At 44.9% G+C, this 18,433-nt stretch overlaps 1 protein-coding gene across 2 annotated transcripts in view; it reads left to right on the forward strand.

Annotated features, from left to right (window-relative positions):
* The window catches only part of LOC120808231 (heparan sulfate glucosamine 3-O-sulfotransferase 5), a 56,402-nt gene extending 38,576 nt beyond the window's left edge, over window positions 1–17,826 (forward strand). For both annotated transcript variants that reach the window (XM_040160946.2, XM_040160948.2), the window contains 2 exons: window positions 14,829–14,970; window positions 15,994–17,826. In XM_040160946.2, the coding sequence (XP_040016880.2) occupies window positions 14,864–14,970; window positions 15,994–16,924 (1,038 nt within the window). In that variant the 5' untranslated portion in view covers window positions 14,829–14,863 and the 3' untranslated portion in view covers window positions 16,925–17,826. The remainder of the gene's footprint in view (window positions 1–14,828; window positions 14,971–15,993) is intronic.
* The last annotated feature ends 607 nt before the right edge of the window (window positions 17,827–18,433 follow it).

Here is an 18,433-nt window from a genome sequence, read left to right on the forward strand (position 1 = left end):
GGAGCAGCACCCAAGCAGCGTGGGTGCGCTACCATCGCCCGACAATCCTGGAAGCAGCTATTACCCTGGCTGAGGACCACCTGGAGGTGCTTCCCAGTGGGCAAGGGAACCGGGGGAGTCCGCCGTCCTCGGCCCGACCCGTAGCCGCACCAAGGAGAGGGATGTGGCCTTTGGAGTGTCCTGTACCGGCCCCACCACTGGTAATGTTCCCCCTGGCCCAAAACCTACCGACACAAGTGAGCACCGGCGCCCTTCCCGACCCACAGTGCTGCAGGAGGTGCAGCCCGGACACCTGAAGAGGTTGCCCGCTGATGGAGGTGGGGCAGGTGGTTCAGGTTGCCGGCGTTCCATCACCCTCCCCTGGTCCGGGAGCGACGTACCGCAATTGCAGTAAGAATCCAGGGGGGTACACGCCAGGCGATGGTGGATTTGGGCTGTACGCAGTCTATGATAGCCCAGAGCTTGGTTCGGCCCGGGGCATTGGTGGAAGCATCAGTAGTGAACATAAGCTGTGTGCATGGGGACGTTTATGAGTATCCCATAGTGTCAGTGGAATTTAGGCCTATGGGGAAAAAGCATAATGTGAAGGTTGCGGTTAGCTCCTGCCTGACGCAACCCGTAATATTGGAAACAGAGTGACCAGGATTAAACAAGCTAATGGGCAGGTGCAGGGGTGCCTGTATGACCGACACGGTCATGTAGAGTCTTGGTGACTCCACCGTTTCCCGAATTTCACTTCGTGGAAGATTTTCCACTCGAGTAGTCTCGGAACAATACTCTACGCTCAGCCTTCGACCAAGTGTTGAGATTTAATAGTCAGCTGGTGCGCCCTGGCTGCGACAATTCACACCGGGAGAAAATGTCAGGCTACAATGGCGGACCCAAATGCACGACTCAGGAAACAGGGATAAGGGTAATCGGTCTATTGCTCCCAGAGAGATGCAGGCAACAGTACAGGTCCAACAGGCAGGTAAACGTGGTCGTAGAAACAGGCAATAGGTCCAGGTACACGAGAAGACAAAACAACGCTGGAAAGTGAGTCGACATGGAGCTACAACAATCTGGCAGGGGATCCGTGAACACAGGTGAGCTTATATACACGGGGGAGGGGAAGACAACTAGACACAGGTGAGAAACATCAGAGTGAAGACCGGCAATCAACAGGCAGGAAGACAAGTGATGTGATTAGAATAAGACAGGAAGTGCATGAAAACAGACGGAAAACACAATAAGAGCAGAGGATGATCTTACAGAAAAGGTACTTGTATTACTTCCTTCTCCAAACTCCTGGCTACAGGTTGCCCGAACACAATAGAAAAGTGGTTCGTGGGGAATTGTCTGCTATGTTGGAGATGGGGGTAATAGAAGAGAGTGCCTGGTGTAGCCCCATCGTTCTTGTGGCTAAGTAGGATGGGTCTGTAAGGTTCTGCGTGGACTATCAAGGGTGAATCATGTGTCACAATTTGATGCCTACCCAATCCCCCGGGCCGACGAACTCCTGGGCCGTTTGGGCACCGCATGTTTCTTTACGACACTGGGGTCCAAGTAAAAAATGGCTTTCTCCACTCCGTTTGGTATATACCAATTTACTACATTTCCCTTTGGCTGGTTTGGTGCCCCAGCCACATTCCAACATCTCATGAATCGCGTGCTGCGTCCGCACTATGCCTATGCTGCCGCCTACTTGGATGATGTAATTTTCCACAGCCCCACCTGGGCCGAGCATGTGCTGCGGGTGGGTGCTTCCCGGCCTAAGTCGGGCGGTGGGGGTATACGGTAGTGGCCGTGGTTCGGCACGGCTGCAGAGGGGGCAGAGAGCGGGAGTGGCTCAGGGAACGGTGCCAAGTGGAAGTGTATTTGGCCTCAGCTGCAGTCAATGTAATGAATTGTTTGTCTCCTTGTACTTAAAACAGTAGTGGCGAGCTGGTGGGGGTTCTGAAAGGCAGTCAAGACAAGGGCTCTGGACGCCGGGAGCTCAAACGCTGCCGCAACAAACACTGCAACCGTGATTAAATAATGCTGTTAAAAAGCCTGGGACCCTAGAGAACCAACCACGTCAGTGTAATTACAACACATGATGCTCTTTTGAGTGTGCTAACCTTGGCCTGTGAATGTTTGTACTCCCTCATGGTGTCTTGTGCTCAAAAGCAGAGAGCAAAGAGAAATTCACGATGGCGGAAAATGTTTGAAGTTATATGTACCCAGCTGCATGTTCTCTCTCGTCCTTCATCAGAACCTCTCAAAGGAGTGACTTGGAGTGCCGGCATGTGTGTGAGTTGAGTGTTAAAACAGGAGTAAGTGCACACTATGCACAGGGCCTTGAGATAAGAAAGAAAACCTTGTTCCCCTCTGTGGCACAGTGTGTTTTCTTATTCGGTGTTTGAAGGTCACGCAGTAGCCGCTAGCGAAGCCAGAGCCGGGCCTCCCGAGTCCTCAACATTCCCTCCTTGTGTTGTATTCCTGCTGTCACAGTCTGGCAAAGGCTCACTCTCGGATTACACGGAGGGTCAACAGCTCCCGCAGCTGCAGAGCCTATAGTGCAAACCCAACCAACTAATCAGGTCTGGGATTTCTATTACGTGTCTGTGTACCAAGCGGCTGTGGCTCCGAATGCTGTGACGGTACGCATCAGGCCGTAAGGGGCTAGGCTTCACACAAAAGTTATGAAAGCTTGTGCGTGGTGTGGTATTGGAACTCGGACTGCGTATGAGCTCTCATAGTGAGATATCAAACGTTCATGTCTAAAACGCATACATGATCCCGACTATATTCCTAACAGTTTTTGGAGGTTATATATCCTGTCAGCCTGAAGGTAATATGACACGATGCAAATTTTTGCCATATTATCAGTTATTTTGTCAAGTAAGATAGATAGATATTGATACTTTATTGATCCCCCAAGAGGGAAATTTTGGTATCACAGCAGCATGTACAGGGAAGAAAATAGAATAAAAAGATACACATTATATACAATATAATAAGATAGAAATATTAAATTATTAATTAAATTAAGTTAAATAAACTAAAACTGTTGGTGTCACCGGCTCCAATGCTGCTCCCCCAGCAGACCACGGCGAAGTACAAAGCACTGGCCACAACAGACTGATAGAACATCTCCAACATCTTGCTGCACACATGGAAGGATCGAAGCTTCCTCAGGAAAAAGAGTTGACTCATCCCCTTCCTGTAGACGGCGTTGATGTTGGTCTTCCAGTTCAGTCTGTTGTCGATGGAGACACCCAGGTACTTGTAGTCCTCGACCATGGCCACCTCCTCTCCCAGAACCCTCAGCGGTAGCGGAGCTGTCGTCTTCCTCCCGAAGTCGACCACCATCTCTCTGGTCTTGGCCACGTTCAGGAGCAGGTGATTTCTGCCCGCCCACACCACAAAGTCCTCCACTATTGCCCTGTACTCCTCCTCCCGTCCATCCATTATACACCCTACCACTGCAGAGTCATCAGAGAATTTTATACTGGAAGTCGGTGGTGTATAAGGTGAACAGGAAGGGAGACAGAACAGTTCCCTGTGGAGCTCCAGTACCACTGACCACCGTATCAGACAGCACGCTGCCCAGTCGGACAAACTGTGGCCTGCCTGTCAGGTAGTCAGTGATCCAGGAGACGGTGGAGGAGTCCGCCCCCACCACCCGCAGCTTCTCACTCAGCAGCAGTTGTTGGATGGTGTTGAAGGCACTGGAGAAATCAAAGAAAGTTATTCTCACAGAGCCACCCTTTCCATCCAGGTGCGACTGGGCTCGTTGCAGCAGGTAGATGATGGCGTCATCCACTCCCACGCGAGGCTGGTATGCAAACTGCAGCGGGTCAAGTGAAGATTTCACCTGCGGCCTGAGGTGGGCCAAGACCAGCCTCTCCAGCACCTTCATCACATGGGATGTGAGGGCGACCGGTCGATAGTCATTAAGGCCAGATGGAGTCGTCTTCTTGGGGACCGGAACCAGGCACGACGTCTTCCACAGCACCGGGACCTTCTGATGCTTCAGGCTCAGGTTGAAGAGGGGTTGAAGGACCTCAGCCAGCTGGAAAGCACAGGTCTTCAGGACCCTGGGGCTGATGCCATCAGGTCCTGCAGCCTTGCATTGGTGGAGTCTCCTCAACTGTCTCCGAACCTGGTCAGTCGTCACCGAGAGGGGGGGGTCACGGCGTCAGTTGGGGAAGGGCCCTTTGAAGTGGCCTCACAGTCCAAGCCGCTCACCAGGGGAGATAGAGGGGGGAGGAAGGAAGGCAGCAGAGGTGTGGGGGGGTGGAGGAGCCCTTTGAAGTTGGGGACTCTGTGTCCATGCAGCTCACCAGAGGGGACCGGGGGGAGGGGGGAAGTCAGCTGAGGTGTTTGGGAGGTGAGGTGTGAGGAGGAGACAGATGAGGGCTGTGAGCCGAACCTGTTGAAGAAGCAGTTCAGCTCGTTTGCCCTCTCCAGGGAGCCCCCTGGTTGACTCTGTCTTCCCTTGAAGCCTGAGATCTCTTTCATGCCGGACCACACCTTTTGGAGTTTGGCCTCTAGCTTCCTCCTGTAGGAGTTCTTAAACTCCCTGATCTTCACCTTTCAGGTCGCGCTGAACTCTCCTGAGTTCCTCTCTGTCCCCAGACTTGAAAGCTGCTTTCTTCTTGTTAAGAAGTTCTTTCAGGTCCCTGGTAATCCACGGCTTGTTGTTGTGGAAGCAGCGGACAGTCCGGGATGGAACGGTGGTGTGTTCACAGAACTTGATGTATTCTGTGACACAGTCAGTTAAGTTGTTTATGTCCTCCCCATGTGGTCACACAGCACATTCCAGTCTGTGGACTCAAAGCAGTCCTGCAGTGCCTCCTTAGCCTCCTGTGACCATCTCCTCACAGTCCTGGTGGTCACAGGCTGCCTCTGCACCAGAGGAACATAACTTGGAGTCAGCAGGACCAGGTTGTTATCCGACCTGCCAAGCGGGGGAAGGGCGGTAGCACTGTATGCATCCATGGCATTAGCATACAGCCAGTCCAGAGTTTTATTGTTCCGTGTGGGGCAGTCAACATACTGGTGCAGAGTTGGCAGAGCTTTATCCAGAGTGATGTGGTTAAAGTAAGCCTGAAATTAAGTGTTCATTGTTTAGAAATTTAGATTTTAGCCAGCATCGCTCTGCAGAAGTAACTACAGTATTAGCCAGCACTCTTCCTTACCTACAGCACATGCTTAATGTAAAAGACACACTAGCCTAACTGGAGTTGGAGAACAATGGATCTGCAGTGACGGATAAGAAATGATGTAGATGTAATATCACAAAATAAACGTTTGGGTTAGACGAGTGGAGGGGAGGTCAGTGGAGGGGGCTGCTATAAACTGAACAGCAAATCCACTCCCTTGTGCATAAGTAAAGATCAATAACAATAATAAAGCACATGGTGGTGAATTATTCATCAACCCCTCTCTGTCTTCTCCCTCCGTAGAGTATCTAGCTGACTCGACTGAGTTGTTTGAGCCACAGTGCTCTACAGCTGCTCTCTGCCTCCTTCAAACTTTGGAGATCTTATTTCCACAAAGGGCCAAATACAGATACTTAACTTGGCGTGCTTTTCTCACACTCATGAATGCGATTGATGAGCAGACGACTTCATCTTTAATTGCAGACAATCTTTGGAGTGTGCACCAATTTCAGAATTAGGTGTGTAAAGGCTGCTTGACGTAGTCTGTGGTGTGTGCCCAAAACTTCTACAAACTAACAATTTCGGGCTACTTTTTGCGGCCTTCTCTCTTAGAGATTCAGGAAAAAGCAAACCCCTCCATGGACAACGTCATTCGGGGCGAGCGGTGTGAGCCGAATATAACAGAAACGATCTGGATTATATTAAAAAATATATACAAATAAATACTACGGAGAAAAACGGAGCCAAGTGAGAATGTTTTTTTGACTTGTTTTTAACATTACAAGCAGTCAAGTCAACCTTGGCCTTCAGGAGTAATAAAATGAGCTGGGGGAACCTTTTTCACAGAGCATCTGTCCCTTTAATGCTGTTAGGATAAAGTGACAGTTTGTGCAAATATAATAAAATCCAATTCACCAACTGCAGCTTTAATCTAAATATAAGAAATATAATTGTTGATTTTATGATGATGATGATGATGATATGATTTTAAATCCAATAAACACTGCGGCGTCATTAAATCAGGTTTTTGCTTTAAAATGCAGTTGGGTTAATTATAAACAATAATAAACAAATACTCACATTTAGTAATTTGCAGAAATTATCTCCATAGATTAGAGCGATGCATCGTAACAAGTTGTCTCATAATAGCTACAGTATATCTGGTAAACATGAATACAAGAACAACATGGGTTAATATTGGAGGTGTTTTTACAACTTGGACTACAGTTCATGTTATATATACAGTATGTGTGAAAACGGACTGTTCAGTAACCCAATAAAACAGACTGTTCAGTAACCCAATAAACAGATTAGAAGAGAATCTAATGAGAGCTCAGCAGCAGGATGCTTATTTTTACCAGTGCCCTCATGTGCCGCTCTGCAAATGTAGAGAGCAGTGCAGATTATTAGCCCAGCACAGCAAGTGTCTTCAAAACTAAACACGACTGTTTTTCTGCAGAGTCACCACAAATAACCTCTTATATTTAGAATTTTTAGCACGCTTATATCCCACATTCCAGTGTTCTGGAATGTAATTATAGTGATTATCAGGCCTGTAAACAGCATTGCTTTTCAGTGTTTTTAATTACACACAAAATGCCCTGTCAGCAATGCCCTAATCGCTGAATGCTTTCAGTCATAGTGACTTGCTTTTCAATTTCAGCCCTTTTTCTTTTAGGCTTGTGGTGAATGCAAAGTGACAGTGGATGGGTGACCTCAGAGGATGCACTCGGTAGTGCATTAGAATATCTGAGTCTTTGGGATGTATTTCTGACATCCGAAAGTTTGGCTGACGGTCTCTCTTACAGGTGAGTCACAGCCATGAGTGGATTCACTTGCCTTTTTTCTCACACAGTCCTTGGTGCAATGGCAACGACTCACACGGACAGAAGATATAGAGGCCAGATCGGTTCAGCTATGGCAACAGGATGAATGATTTTTGTGAGTGGATGCGCCAGATCAGATCAGAGGTGTCGACATACTTCCACACCTACATTTCAATGCGACCTGCCTGATCTGATAGTGATTGGATATATTAGGTTGTCAAAGATGTGTCTGTAAAACTGTGGATAATTACTTCCACAGTAGTAGCTTTTTTGAGGGAAGAAGTCTGATTAATCTGTTTAAAACAAGCAGGGTGTCAGAGTGGATACTGTTAAAGGAGAGCTTGCTTTTTGGGGTAGTTACTTGAAAGGAGCGTGCCACAGGTGGGCCAGTAATCTTTGTACAAATTTGGCTTTGATTATATAGTTTAGTTCTAAGTTACACAGATGGGCTGCTGAGCCAGTCGTGCTTTAGCACAGCATTACACTCGGGGAACAAAAAATAGTCTGGCTCCAAAGTATCTTGAGTGTACAAAGAAAGTAAACGCGCTGCTGTAACTTCTTACACGCAAGATGTGTTTGCAACTGCTTGCCAGATTTGCAAATAATTTCATAGCCTCCATAATTCCTATTTATTTAGTTTATCTCTCTGCTTTTTTTTGTGTTCTAAAAAGTATTCTAAAATATACTTTTGGAGTTGTGAAAAGTAGCAGTAAAGTGACTGCAGGGTGGTGAGCTTCAGCAGTGGTTCCTACTTCCGGGCCAGGAGCAGAGCCTTCTGCCTGGGTACTCCGAGACCCAACACCAAAACCAACACCACGCTGCTCTATAGCGATGCCAATTTGTATTGAGTCTTAGTTTATGTGTCGTTACTTCTCTCTGTAAGGTGACAAGCAAATGAGTTTGAAAATAGTTTTTTTTTCACTGCAGTTTGGATTGATACAAATATAACTTATCACCTCCATTCATGTCCATCATTGTCTTTGTAATGTTGTCACGTTTAGTGGGAACACAGTATTAAAAGGTATCCTTTTTTCCACATGCACTACCAAGATCATCACAAAATGACAGTTCCTCCTTAAGTAAAAAATGTCCATATAGTTTGTAAACCAGCTCATTAATGTCAATTATAAGGCTATGTGTATGTACAGTTTGCTGACATCAGTGCATGACACCAACAGTACCCAAAAATGTGGTATTAAAGGCCCTTAATGTCGATTGGAACCGTTCTGTTATCATGGTGGACTCAACTTTGCAGCGGTCACTGTTTTTGGTATGAACTGTGAGTCTGAATGCCGCTTATTGCATCTGTTAAACTGTACACTTGGTTCTATATTCACTCTCTTGCAGCTCCCTGTGTATTTGGGTATGGAAAACAAACTTTTCAAGTGCTACTGGATTTCTCTGATCACACGGCCTGTCTGTGCCTATCTACTGCATGATTGTCACCGACTGTGTACTTTGATATAAAGCACCCCGAAACAATTGTTGCTTCCTTTGCTGAGGATGTCACTGCATCATGCCGAGCATTTTACCATTTTGTCTTCTTTCCACCAGCTGCTACCTTCTGATTGTTCGATCAAAACATAACTCTGTCTGGAAGCCCAACAAGGAGAAAACAGCGGAGAGTAGGGCTGGGCGGTATGGCCAAAAATCCATATCATGATTGCACGACAGACTTTGCAATGAATCGTTTTATGATCTAACGTAACTTACGTTGGATTTTCCAAAACCAAAAACAGACACCGCTCCTCTCTTGGGCAAAGTTGTATTGGTGCATCCCTGGTCTCTCGTTGTTCCTCCTGTATCGCTCTTTCCCGTGTTTTCATATAGCAGAGTTACTTCTTGTTGTAAGCTCTACCCAGCATGCAGTTCAGCAGGGTAATTTTTATAAATGTACAATTAGTAGTGTTACAAATTGTTTATGTGTCACAAGCTGTTTTTCCCTGTTAAAAGTGTTTGATGTGGGTTGTTTATTGTTGTTATAACGTTATAACCATGTCTCAATCTCAACACACATTAGACAAGTAGCTCGGACCGCTGGGCGCTCCTCGATGACGTGTAACAATAAATTCTGCCGCCTGCCGAAGAGCAATGTCAGTTGTTATGGCGTAACACCGGTATGAACGGTGTGTAAGAAATTCATACAGTGCAGAAATCTTATATGTTATACCGCCCTAGTGGAGTTTTTTTTTAGGTCGCTCCATATCCAAATATGCTTTACATAGGCAACATAAACAGCTCCTACGCTTCCTTTTCAGGGCTGATCTTATCTGGCAGATGCGCAGGTGTCATTTCAGAGATTTTTTTTTTTGACCAGCACTGCAAATGACAATGATGCAGCTATTTTATTTTGACATCAACATTGACAACGGAAAGTGTGAATCTAATCGTATAATGCATTTAAACTTACACTGCCAGGGCCACTGGAAATTATCTTAGTTCCTTAAACAAAAAGTTTTGGCCCAGTGCATAGATAATAACAAATAATTGCTGCATAATTGATCATTATTTGTGTTTGTGTGGGGGGGGGGGGGGCGCATGTCACACCCCTGCAATGGGGAGAAATAATCACAACAGTGATTTTGCGGTCTTTCCTCTAGTAACGCATTTACCAGAATGAGGACAACCCGCAAACTCCAGACCATGAAGGCAAAGACTAAAGCGATCGATTCCCGCGCAGCTGCTCAGGCCACACAGCAGACAAAAGATCACGGACCAATTCCCTTTCTAACAAATTTGACTCTTTAAAATAATAACATAATCACCATTTGTACTTGTCACACTCACAGCATGGTGCAGCTCCTCAACAGGTCAATTAATTTCTCTGTTTGCTTATGAATAAGTAATAAGGTGTAGTCACTGTTCATTAGTACAAAAAAGTCTGGCGAGACCTGCTTTGAGGCCCTGTACATATGGACGATCTGCTCCATTGGCCTCAAAAATACCAACTGTAATCCAATTTAACCTTTTTTTGAGTTTTGGCAGTGAAGTCTTAGAAACAAGAATACAAATTTTCTCCATTCAGTGGTCAAAACTTTTGATTTCACCACAGAAGGAAAGAAATGCAGATCAGACGCGCTGACGCCTTTTAGGGGGGTTAGTGCTCAATGCGGCTTGACACTGTATTTTGTAATCCAAAAGGGTAGAAGAAGTAGAAGGTATGAACTGTAAATAAATAATCTTCTAACCCTAGTCTTCGTTAAAGGCGCCTGTCCTTTTGAAGCAAATCTGACATAGTGGTCAAACTGTGGAAATGGAACTTTGGGGTCAGTGATATGAAGCCATTGGTCCTCACAATACTTATTTTCTTACTTTTCAAAAGGCATATACACATATGTGAATGTAAACAAGTCCTATGTAACGTTTTTATGAAGAGTAGCATGGTCATCTTTTGTTACCGCTTCCATCGAACACGGTTTGTCTTTTCAAAGTTTTGTGCGACTGTGAGATGGTTGGACCCACTAAAACCTGTACTCAACCTGGGGTAACATGGATAGCTTTGACATATTTTCCATCAAAACGATATAATGCACTGTGAGTGAAGTGTCAATTATAGGAATATGGTTAAACCCGAAAGTAATGTGAGAGTCACTCAAACAAATATAAATCTAACATTTAATAACATTCCCCTGACAGCTAATGATGATACCTGATAATGTAAAGCTGTAGCAGCATGTCTATTGAATTGAGAATGGCTGCATCTCATTGCTTTTTGTGGTGTAAATTAGTGCATGAGATCAGTTTTCTCCCAACACTTTTGAACTAAACTTATCTCTTCTCTTTTTTTAGTCTCTCTGTTAAAGTTTTTTGAAAACACACTAAAAGAAAGTGGATTACTATGTTTTATGTGTGTCTTGCCACTAGACAAGACATTATTTACAGCAGGGCCGAGATCCCTTTGAAGATGGTTAAGTGTATTTATAAAAACAATGTTTTGTAATATCACATTAATAGTGCAAACCGTAAACTGATTCGGAAGTCAGCAGTCCCTGCCTATGTTGTGGGACAGGTCAAAAAACAAATGGTAAGCTATATCAAGAAATAGTTGTTTCTGTATATATACTACATGTGTTTAATAAATTGTTGTAATGGTAATTGGCATTGTGAAACATAACATGCACATTATGTAAATAATGAATCGTCTTGAAATGGTTTGATAAATAACTTTTTATGTTAACGAATCCTGTGTACATATCCCATGTAGCTTGATCTTTAGTATGAAGTTATTTCCCTATTTTTATTTAATGTTTGGTGAAATTACAGTTGCAGGCAACACTACAGCTCAAATAAATGTAATTACAAAATGTGTATGTTATTGTTTAGTTGATTCATTCCTCATGTTTTTATATGTTAAAATTATTTTTTTAATATGATTTTTTGGTATATATATTTTTCTGGAAACCAATTAGAAATGATTTGAGCTTTGTGACATGGTGCATTATCCTGCTGGAAGTAGCCATCAGAGGATGGGTACATGGTGGGCATAAAGGGATGGACATGGTCAGAAACAATGCTCAGGTAGGTCGTGGCATTTAAACGATGCCTGTTCTTCTGCTGTTGTAGCCCATCCACCTCAAGGTTGTGCGTGTTGTGGCTTCACAAATGCTTTGCTGCATATCTCGGTTGTAACGAGTGGTTATTTCAGTCAAAGTTGCTCTTCTATCAGCTTGAAACAGTCGGCACATTCTCCTCTGACCTCTAGCATCAACAAGGCATTTCTGCCCACAGGACTGCCGCATACTGGATGTTTTTCCATTTTCACACCATTCTTTGTAAACGCTAGAAATGGTTGTGCGTGAAAATTCACATTCCAGTAACTGAGCAGATTGTGAAATACTCAGACCGCCCCGTCTGGCACCAACAACCATGCCACCCTCAAAATTGCTTAAATCACCTTTCTTTCCCATTCGGACATTCAGTTTGGAGTTCAGGAGATTGTCTTGACCAGGACCACGTCCCCAAATGCATTGAAGCAACTGCCATGTGATTTGTTGATTAGATAATTGCATTAATGAGAAATTGAACACGTGTTCCCAATAATCCTTTAGGTGAGTGTATATATTGCCCCTGACGTGCCACAGAGTTACAACAGCCACCCGCCGCCACACACACACAGTGTCAGGAACGGGTATGTGGAGGCAGGACTCAAACGCAGATTTGGAAACAAAAAGGAACGTTAGTCAAAATTCTAAAAGGGAAAACCGCAGACGGGAACTAGGAACAGGCAAGACATCCAGAGTTGAAAAATCAACATTCAGTCATGATTTAACAAAGGACACATGACACGCAGGGCTTAAATACGCTAGGAGGGGCAGGTGATTGGACACAGGTGGAAACAATCAGACAATCACAGGGGATGACAGGACAAGGCAGGAAGTGAATTTGTGTCCAAGGGTCAGGAACACAGGACAACGGGATGAGGGGGAGAGGACCAGGGGATGAGGGTCAGGCGGCCCGGGAGCCTCCAGGGGTCGGCCTGGTGGGCCCAGTGGGCGGACAAGAGCCGGGCTCTGGGAAGCCGGGTTCGACGGCGCCGGCTGCAGGTCACAGGGAGCCGGGCAGAGGGGTGCCGGCCCAACCCGTGCCACAACCCGGGTTGGGCCTCAAGGGCCGGATTCCAGATGGTCCTCAGAACACCAAGGGGGGGTGGGAGAGGACCACGGGACTGGAGGCGTCGGGTGCGCAAATCGGGGAACCGGGACTGGAGGCATCGGGAAAGCCGGGACTGGAGGCGTCGGGGGAGCTGGGACTGGAGGCATCGGGGAAGCCGGGACTGGAGGCGTCGGGGGAGCCGGGACTGGAGGAGTCGGGGGAACGAGACGGGGAGATCCGTGACACACGGAACCCCACCCCCACATGGAACCCGCTGGACTTGAGGTGGGCTGTATCTGATCCAAACCTAAAATTAGCCCCTGCTCTAAGAAAACGGGGGCTCTGGTTTTAAGTATTTACGGCAGCTGACCTGTCGTACACACAACGGTTTCTGGGAAAACTTTGCTCCGCCCACCCAGCGTGCCGTTGTGACGCCCGCCGCAGACTTGCCACTGTTGCCACTGATTTACTAGCGATGGCCACTCACTACTGCTACTCGCTACTGCTTGCCACAGAGTTGCCACTCACTTGCCATTGCTTGCCACTGCCACAAGGAGGATCTCACTGTCTCTTACAATGTAATTGACATCCTCCTGCTTGATTCAGAGATACGGGCTGTGAAGATAAACATTTCTTTTCTAAACGGGACTAACACCAATCTGGCCACAGGCTTTATTCTTCCTTTATGGCAGACGGATGAAATTGCAAATGCTCTGCTGGCCTCCCTTCAGAAGTCACCACGAGGCAATATGAGTGAAATGTTTTTCAGTCACGCTGGGATCGGAAGCTCGCTCTTGTCTATGACATGCTGCCGAGGATCCGCTCTATTGGTAATGGTAGGCAGTCGAGTGCAGTCTGCCCTTTTGTAATAACGCTACGACCTCTGTATGGATCTGTTACTCTGTAATGTGATTTAGCCAGTCACACCGTGATATGCTTGCAGATGTGGAAAGGGCTCAGGTATCGACCAACAAAAGAATAAAAACCTGAGAAACTCTCACAAGACAAACATGTCTGTGCTGCATCTTGATGAGAAGGTGTGGTGTCTTCTTTTGGATAAAGAGATGAATTCTCCTTAAAAGGTCTAAAGGGACATTAATGTCAACATAATATTTATATCTGTACTGGTTGTTGGTAGATGTTTAGAGAGGACGATTTTAAAGGGTGTCCTGTTATTGAAGTCAAGAACAAAAAATCAAGAGTGTTTGGAATTTGGTCCTAAATGAAATAAAAAAGATAATAGGTTTAGATCAGTTGTCCCCAACCACCGGGCCATTTGGTAACAGGCCGCACAGATTTCCCAAGAGTCACCCAAATGTTTTCACATTTACAATTACAATTACCCCAAAAAATGGTGCTAAAACACACTCAACTTATTCTTAACCTGGGTGGATTTCACGAATCATTCTTGTATCTTTTTGCTCTATTTTGAGATTGTCATACTGTCGGATTTGTAAATCACAAATAAAAAATACCATATCATTAAACCGGCACTAATCAATATTTGTACAATAGTAATACATCAAATAGCTTTTTGTGATCTGAAATGTGTTGCTCATAGTGACCAACCCACATATAATAGTGTATAACATCTGCTCCCCTCAGTTCTACCAAGCAATTTAGCCTTTCTTAGCAGTGTCCTGGATTTTATGTCCTGCAACTCAAGGTTTTTGCGCACCAAAGGCTGACGTATAAAAGACACATAAATAAAAGAAAAATGCTATTATAAGTAGAGAGTAGATCTGGAATGCAGTTGAAAGGAGTGCTAAAGTTTGTGTCTTGGAAAAATCAATTTTGTTTCTAAAAGTGACCCCCAAGTGACCAAAAATAGTACATACTATTTATCCTGCTCTATGGTATATTTTCATAATCATGATTTACTAAACAAAGTGTTAAATATGATGCCATATTCAATAAAACTTATCATTTAAAACATGTTTACTAATATAACTCAAGTGAGGAGCAGAGTCATTTTCTCATAGACATCTTTACAATTTTTTTATTTTTTTAAAAAGAAGTTGCAAGACTAACTTAAGCTTTGATCTTGCACAGCACACCTGTTCATTAGATCAGATCTCATTCTTGAATTTGCAGGGATAATGTAACAAGTGTAACAAAGTGGCAGTTGGTAAATGAGCATTTTTTTCTAATAGCACTACAGCACTTTTTCAGGGGAGTGTGGCGTAATCCCTTGTAAGACTTGATTGAGTGTGTGTTAATAAGCATTAGGCTGTCTCTCTTCCCCTGGTGATTAGTGGTTTATGTACTCTGCCTGCTGCAGGCTGAAGACGCAGTCCTGAAGATTGATGGAGGGCCATGCTATTCAAACAGCAGGCATTGCTGAGACAGAAGCTCTTCGTTCTGGGCAGCCTTGCTATCGGAAGTGTCCTCTATCTCGTGGCCAGGGTTGGGACCTTGGATAGGTGAGTCATCCCGGTCACTACACAATCCACTGATTACTATAGCAGAGTTTAGTGAATTAGGGATTCAATGAAGGGAATCCTCCACTTTACACAAGAAGTTCACAGCCAGACCACTGTATTGATCCAATGCAGCTTATAAAATCCAAACCAGGCGAACACCTCCCAATTCAGAAAATTAAATTTAATGGATGTCTATGAGAAAATTACCCTACTTCTCACTTGATATATTGCGTCAGAAAACCTACTCTTGTAGTCTCAAGTTTTGGTTTCCAGGCTTCTTCAATACAGCATGATTGATATGGTAAATCATGGTCGCATTTAGAGTCGACCATCACGTAGGGTAATGAGCTTCGCTCCACTCTCTTGTGACACAAAAAAACAACAATGGCAAGAGGGAAAAACCAAACTCAAGCCTTCAAAAATGCAACCCCAAAACCACTGATCACGTAACACTTCTTATACAGATTATGGGCCATACTTAAAACTTCACAGCTCACCGAGACGGTCGTTGTATATGAAAGATTACCAAGAATTTATAAGTGTGAGATGTGAGCTCACTATACATACTCATCTGTCCCAGAATGCCTTGCTGCCATTAAGACTGTACAATGTCAAAATAATGTAACTGAACCTTAAAGTCTAAATGGTCTTTCTTTAAAGTAAAGAAAACAATGGAGATCCCATCATGTGGCAAATTCATATAGGATCAGTGGGATTTTATGTGAATGCAGTGCAGTTTTCAATTTTAAGAAAACAATTCTCAGGAATTTAAGATTTGCAGTTACAGACAAAGCGAGGGCACTTTTTTGTACAAAATCTCACTGGCATGGACAGTAGTGTCTGAGCCAACTTTAAGTACCACCCACAGATCTCTCACAGATTCTACATCTTTGACAAGGCCAAAGGCATGAGGGTTAGCCAACAAGATCATTTGATAATAAGTGATCAATGATTCTTGAATTAAGTCAATTGTTGTAGCACTGACAGTAAAGATATATCTTTTTTTACTTTTGTCTCTCTCAGGCTACAGCCCATTTGCCCCATTGAGAGCCGACTTCCCCCTCCTGAGCCAGAGCAGATACCTCTCCGAACACTGCAGTTCAAGCGCGGCCTGCTCCATGAACTGCGCAAGGGCAATGCCACCAAAGAGCAAATCCGCCTGCACAACCTGGTCCAGCAGCTACCGCGGGCCATTATCATTGGGGTTCGTAAAGGGGGAACCCGCGCCCTGCTGGAGATGCTTAACCTGCATCCGGCGGTGGTCAAGGCCTCGCAGGAGATCCACTTCTTTGACAATGACCAGAACTACGGTCGGGGCATCGACTGGTACCGCGAGAAAATGCCCTTCTCCTTCCCCCACCAGATCACCATCGAGAAGAGCCCCGCTTACTTCATCACGGAGGAGGTCCCCGAACGCATCTTCAAGATGAACTCCTCCATCAAGCTGCTGATCATCGTCCGCGAGCCCACCACCCGAGCGGTGTCCGACTACACGCAGGTGCTGGAGGGCAAGGAGCGTAAAAACAAAACCTACCACAAGTTTGAGAAGCTGGCCGTGGATTCCGGCACCTGCGAGGTGAACACAAAGTACAAAGCGGTGCGGACCAGCATCTACACCAAACACTTGGAGCGCTGGCTCAAGTACTTCCCCGTGGAGCAATTCCACATCGTGGACGGGGACCGCCTCATCACAGACCCGCTGCCAGAGCTCCAGCTTGTTGAGCGCTTCCTCGAGCTGCCCTCGAGAATCAGCCGGTACAACCTGTACTTCAACGCCACCAGGGGATTCTACTGCTTGCGATTTAACATTGTCTTCAACAAGTGCCTGGCGGGCAGCAAAGGCCGCATCCATCCCGAGGTGGACCCGTCGGTGGTGACTAAATTGCAAAGGTTCTTCCACCCTTTCAATCAAAAGTTCTACCAGATCACTGGCAGGACCTTCAACTGGCCGTAAACCACACTCGGGATCCTCCAGTGAGATTCCCCTTGTGTTTTTGTTGTTCAGAAATGCCAAGCTGTGAGATCTCAGATGAAAATATTACTAGCACTTTGAGTTTAATACAGGAACGACAGTGTGACCAAATATAAAAAGGGACTTGATGTTTGTTTGTACGTTTGTGAAAAGGAAACAAATAACTTGATGGTTTGACTAAAATAATCCATTCACTTGATCTTGCAAGTGATCTGCCCGTAATTGTTCTCTATACGGAGAGAAGAAAAGCAGTACCGAGCTGTGTAATTAACAGACAACATTATTTTTTGTTGCTCTTTGAAAGACTATTAAAAGCTAACATTCACGCTGTTAAGATACGCTGTTAGTGTGATTCTTTTTCTCCCAGTACAACGAGCAAAAGATGTCTAAATTACATTTGATAAACAACACAGTTGTTTATTTATCTCCCCCCCGTGTTGTTTATTTGACCAAATCTGCATGCGCAATCAAGATGCCACTTTTTACATCGTAGGCTCCTGTGCTAGTCGTCTTCTGTTCATATTGGTTTCTGCCATGTTTTAATTTTCTATTTATTCTGTAATGAATCCATTTGAAGGTGACCTCTTGTCATTCCCAACCCGGCACCCAGTCTGATGAACAGAACCGGTTTATCAAAACTGGTTCTAGTATTTAAAGCTTGACTCAAACCCGTAAAGCATTTAAGCTTTTGTTTTTTTAACGTAAGTCGGTTTCTGGCACAACAGCCATAAGTGGGGGGAAGGGTTGTCCTCTGATGATTGTCGTCAAACCAACTGTTCATTCTATGCTGATTAGCAAGATGTGTCTGTGACTGTGCAAATACTCCCTCTGTATCATAAGTGTGTTGTCAAAAAATGGTTCAATTAAAAGAATGTGTAAACATTTGTCCGCTAATTTATTGTTTGCTTTGGTTTTTAATTGGCCATTGAACAGTTCAACATCTTGGAAACCAAACCACTAACTCTCGACTAAGACAACGCACTACGTTTGTTTGAAGTATCAATCTAAAATGTGCCTTGATATGTCCTCTCTATGGCTAAACAATGCTACTTTCTTCAGCTCCATGATTGAAACACATGGACATGAGAGCAGTCAAGTCAATTACAATTTTCTAATAACATAAATCACAGAATTCCTGCTAAGGGCTCTCTAACCTGTACAGAATAGGACACACACAGACAGGAAGAAGATCCAGATGGAGCATGTGAATAATCTAGCGTAGACGACAAGGAGTGGCATCAATATTTGCATGTCTCATTCTTTTGCTCACACTGGACGCAACACTAAACCTGAGTAGAATTTCTGTGTGGGAGAACCAGTTCATGTCTGGGACCAGCATCCTCTCACTCATGGATAATGGTGTTACACATGTAATGCTGCTGACACCTGGTGGTGTGGAGCGGCAGCAAAATGAAGTGCAGTGATTCTTTCTGTTGAAGCAACCATACGTTTAAACCTGGCCAGGGCAGAGATATATTGATGTTTTTCATG

This window comes from Gasterosteus aculeatus, chromosome 18, assembly GCF_964276395.1.
Source record: "Gasterosteus aculeatus chromosome 18, fGasAcu3.hap1.1, whole genome shotgun sequence".
Classification (NCBI taxonomy): Eukaryota; Metazoa; Chordata; class Actinopteri; order Perciformes; family Gasterosteidae; genus Gasterosteus; species Gasterosteus aculeatus.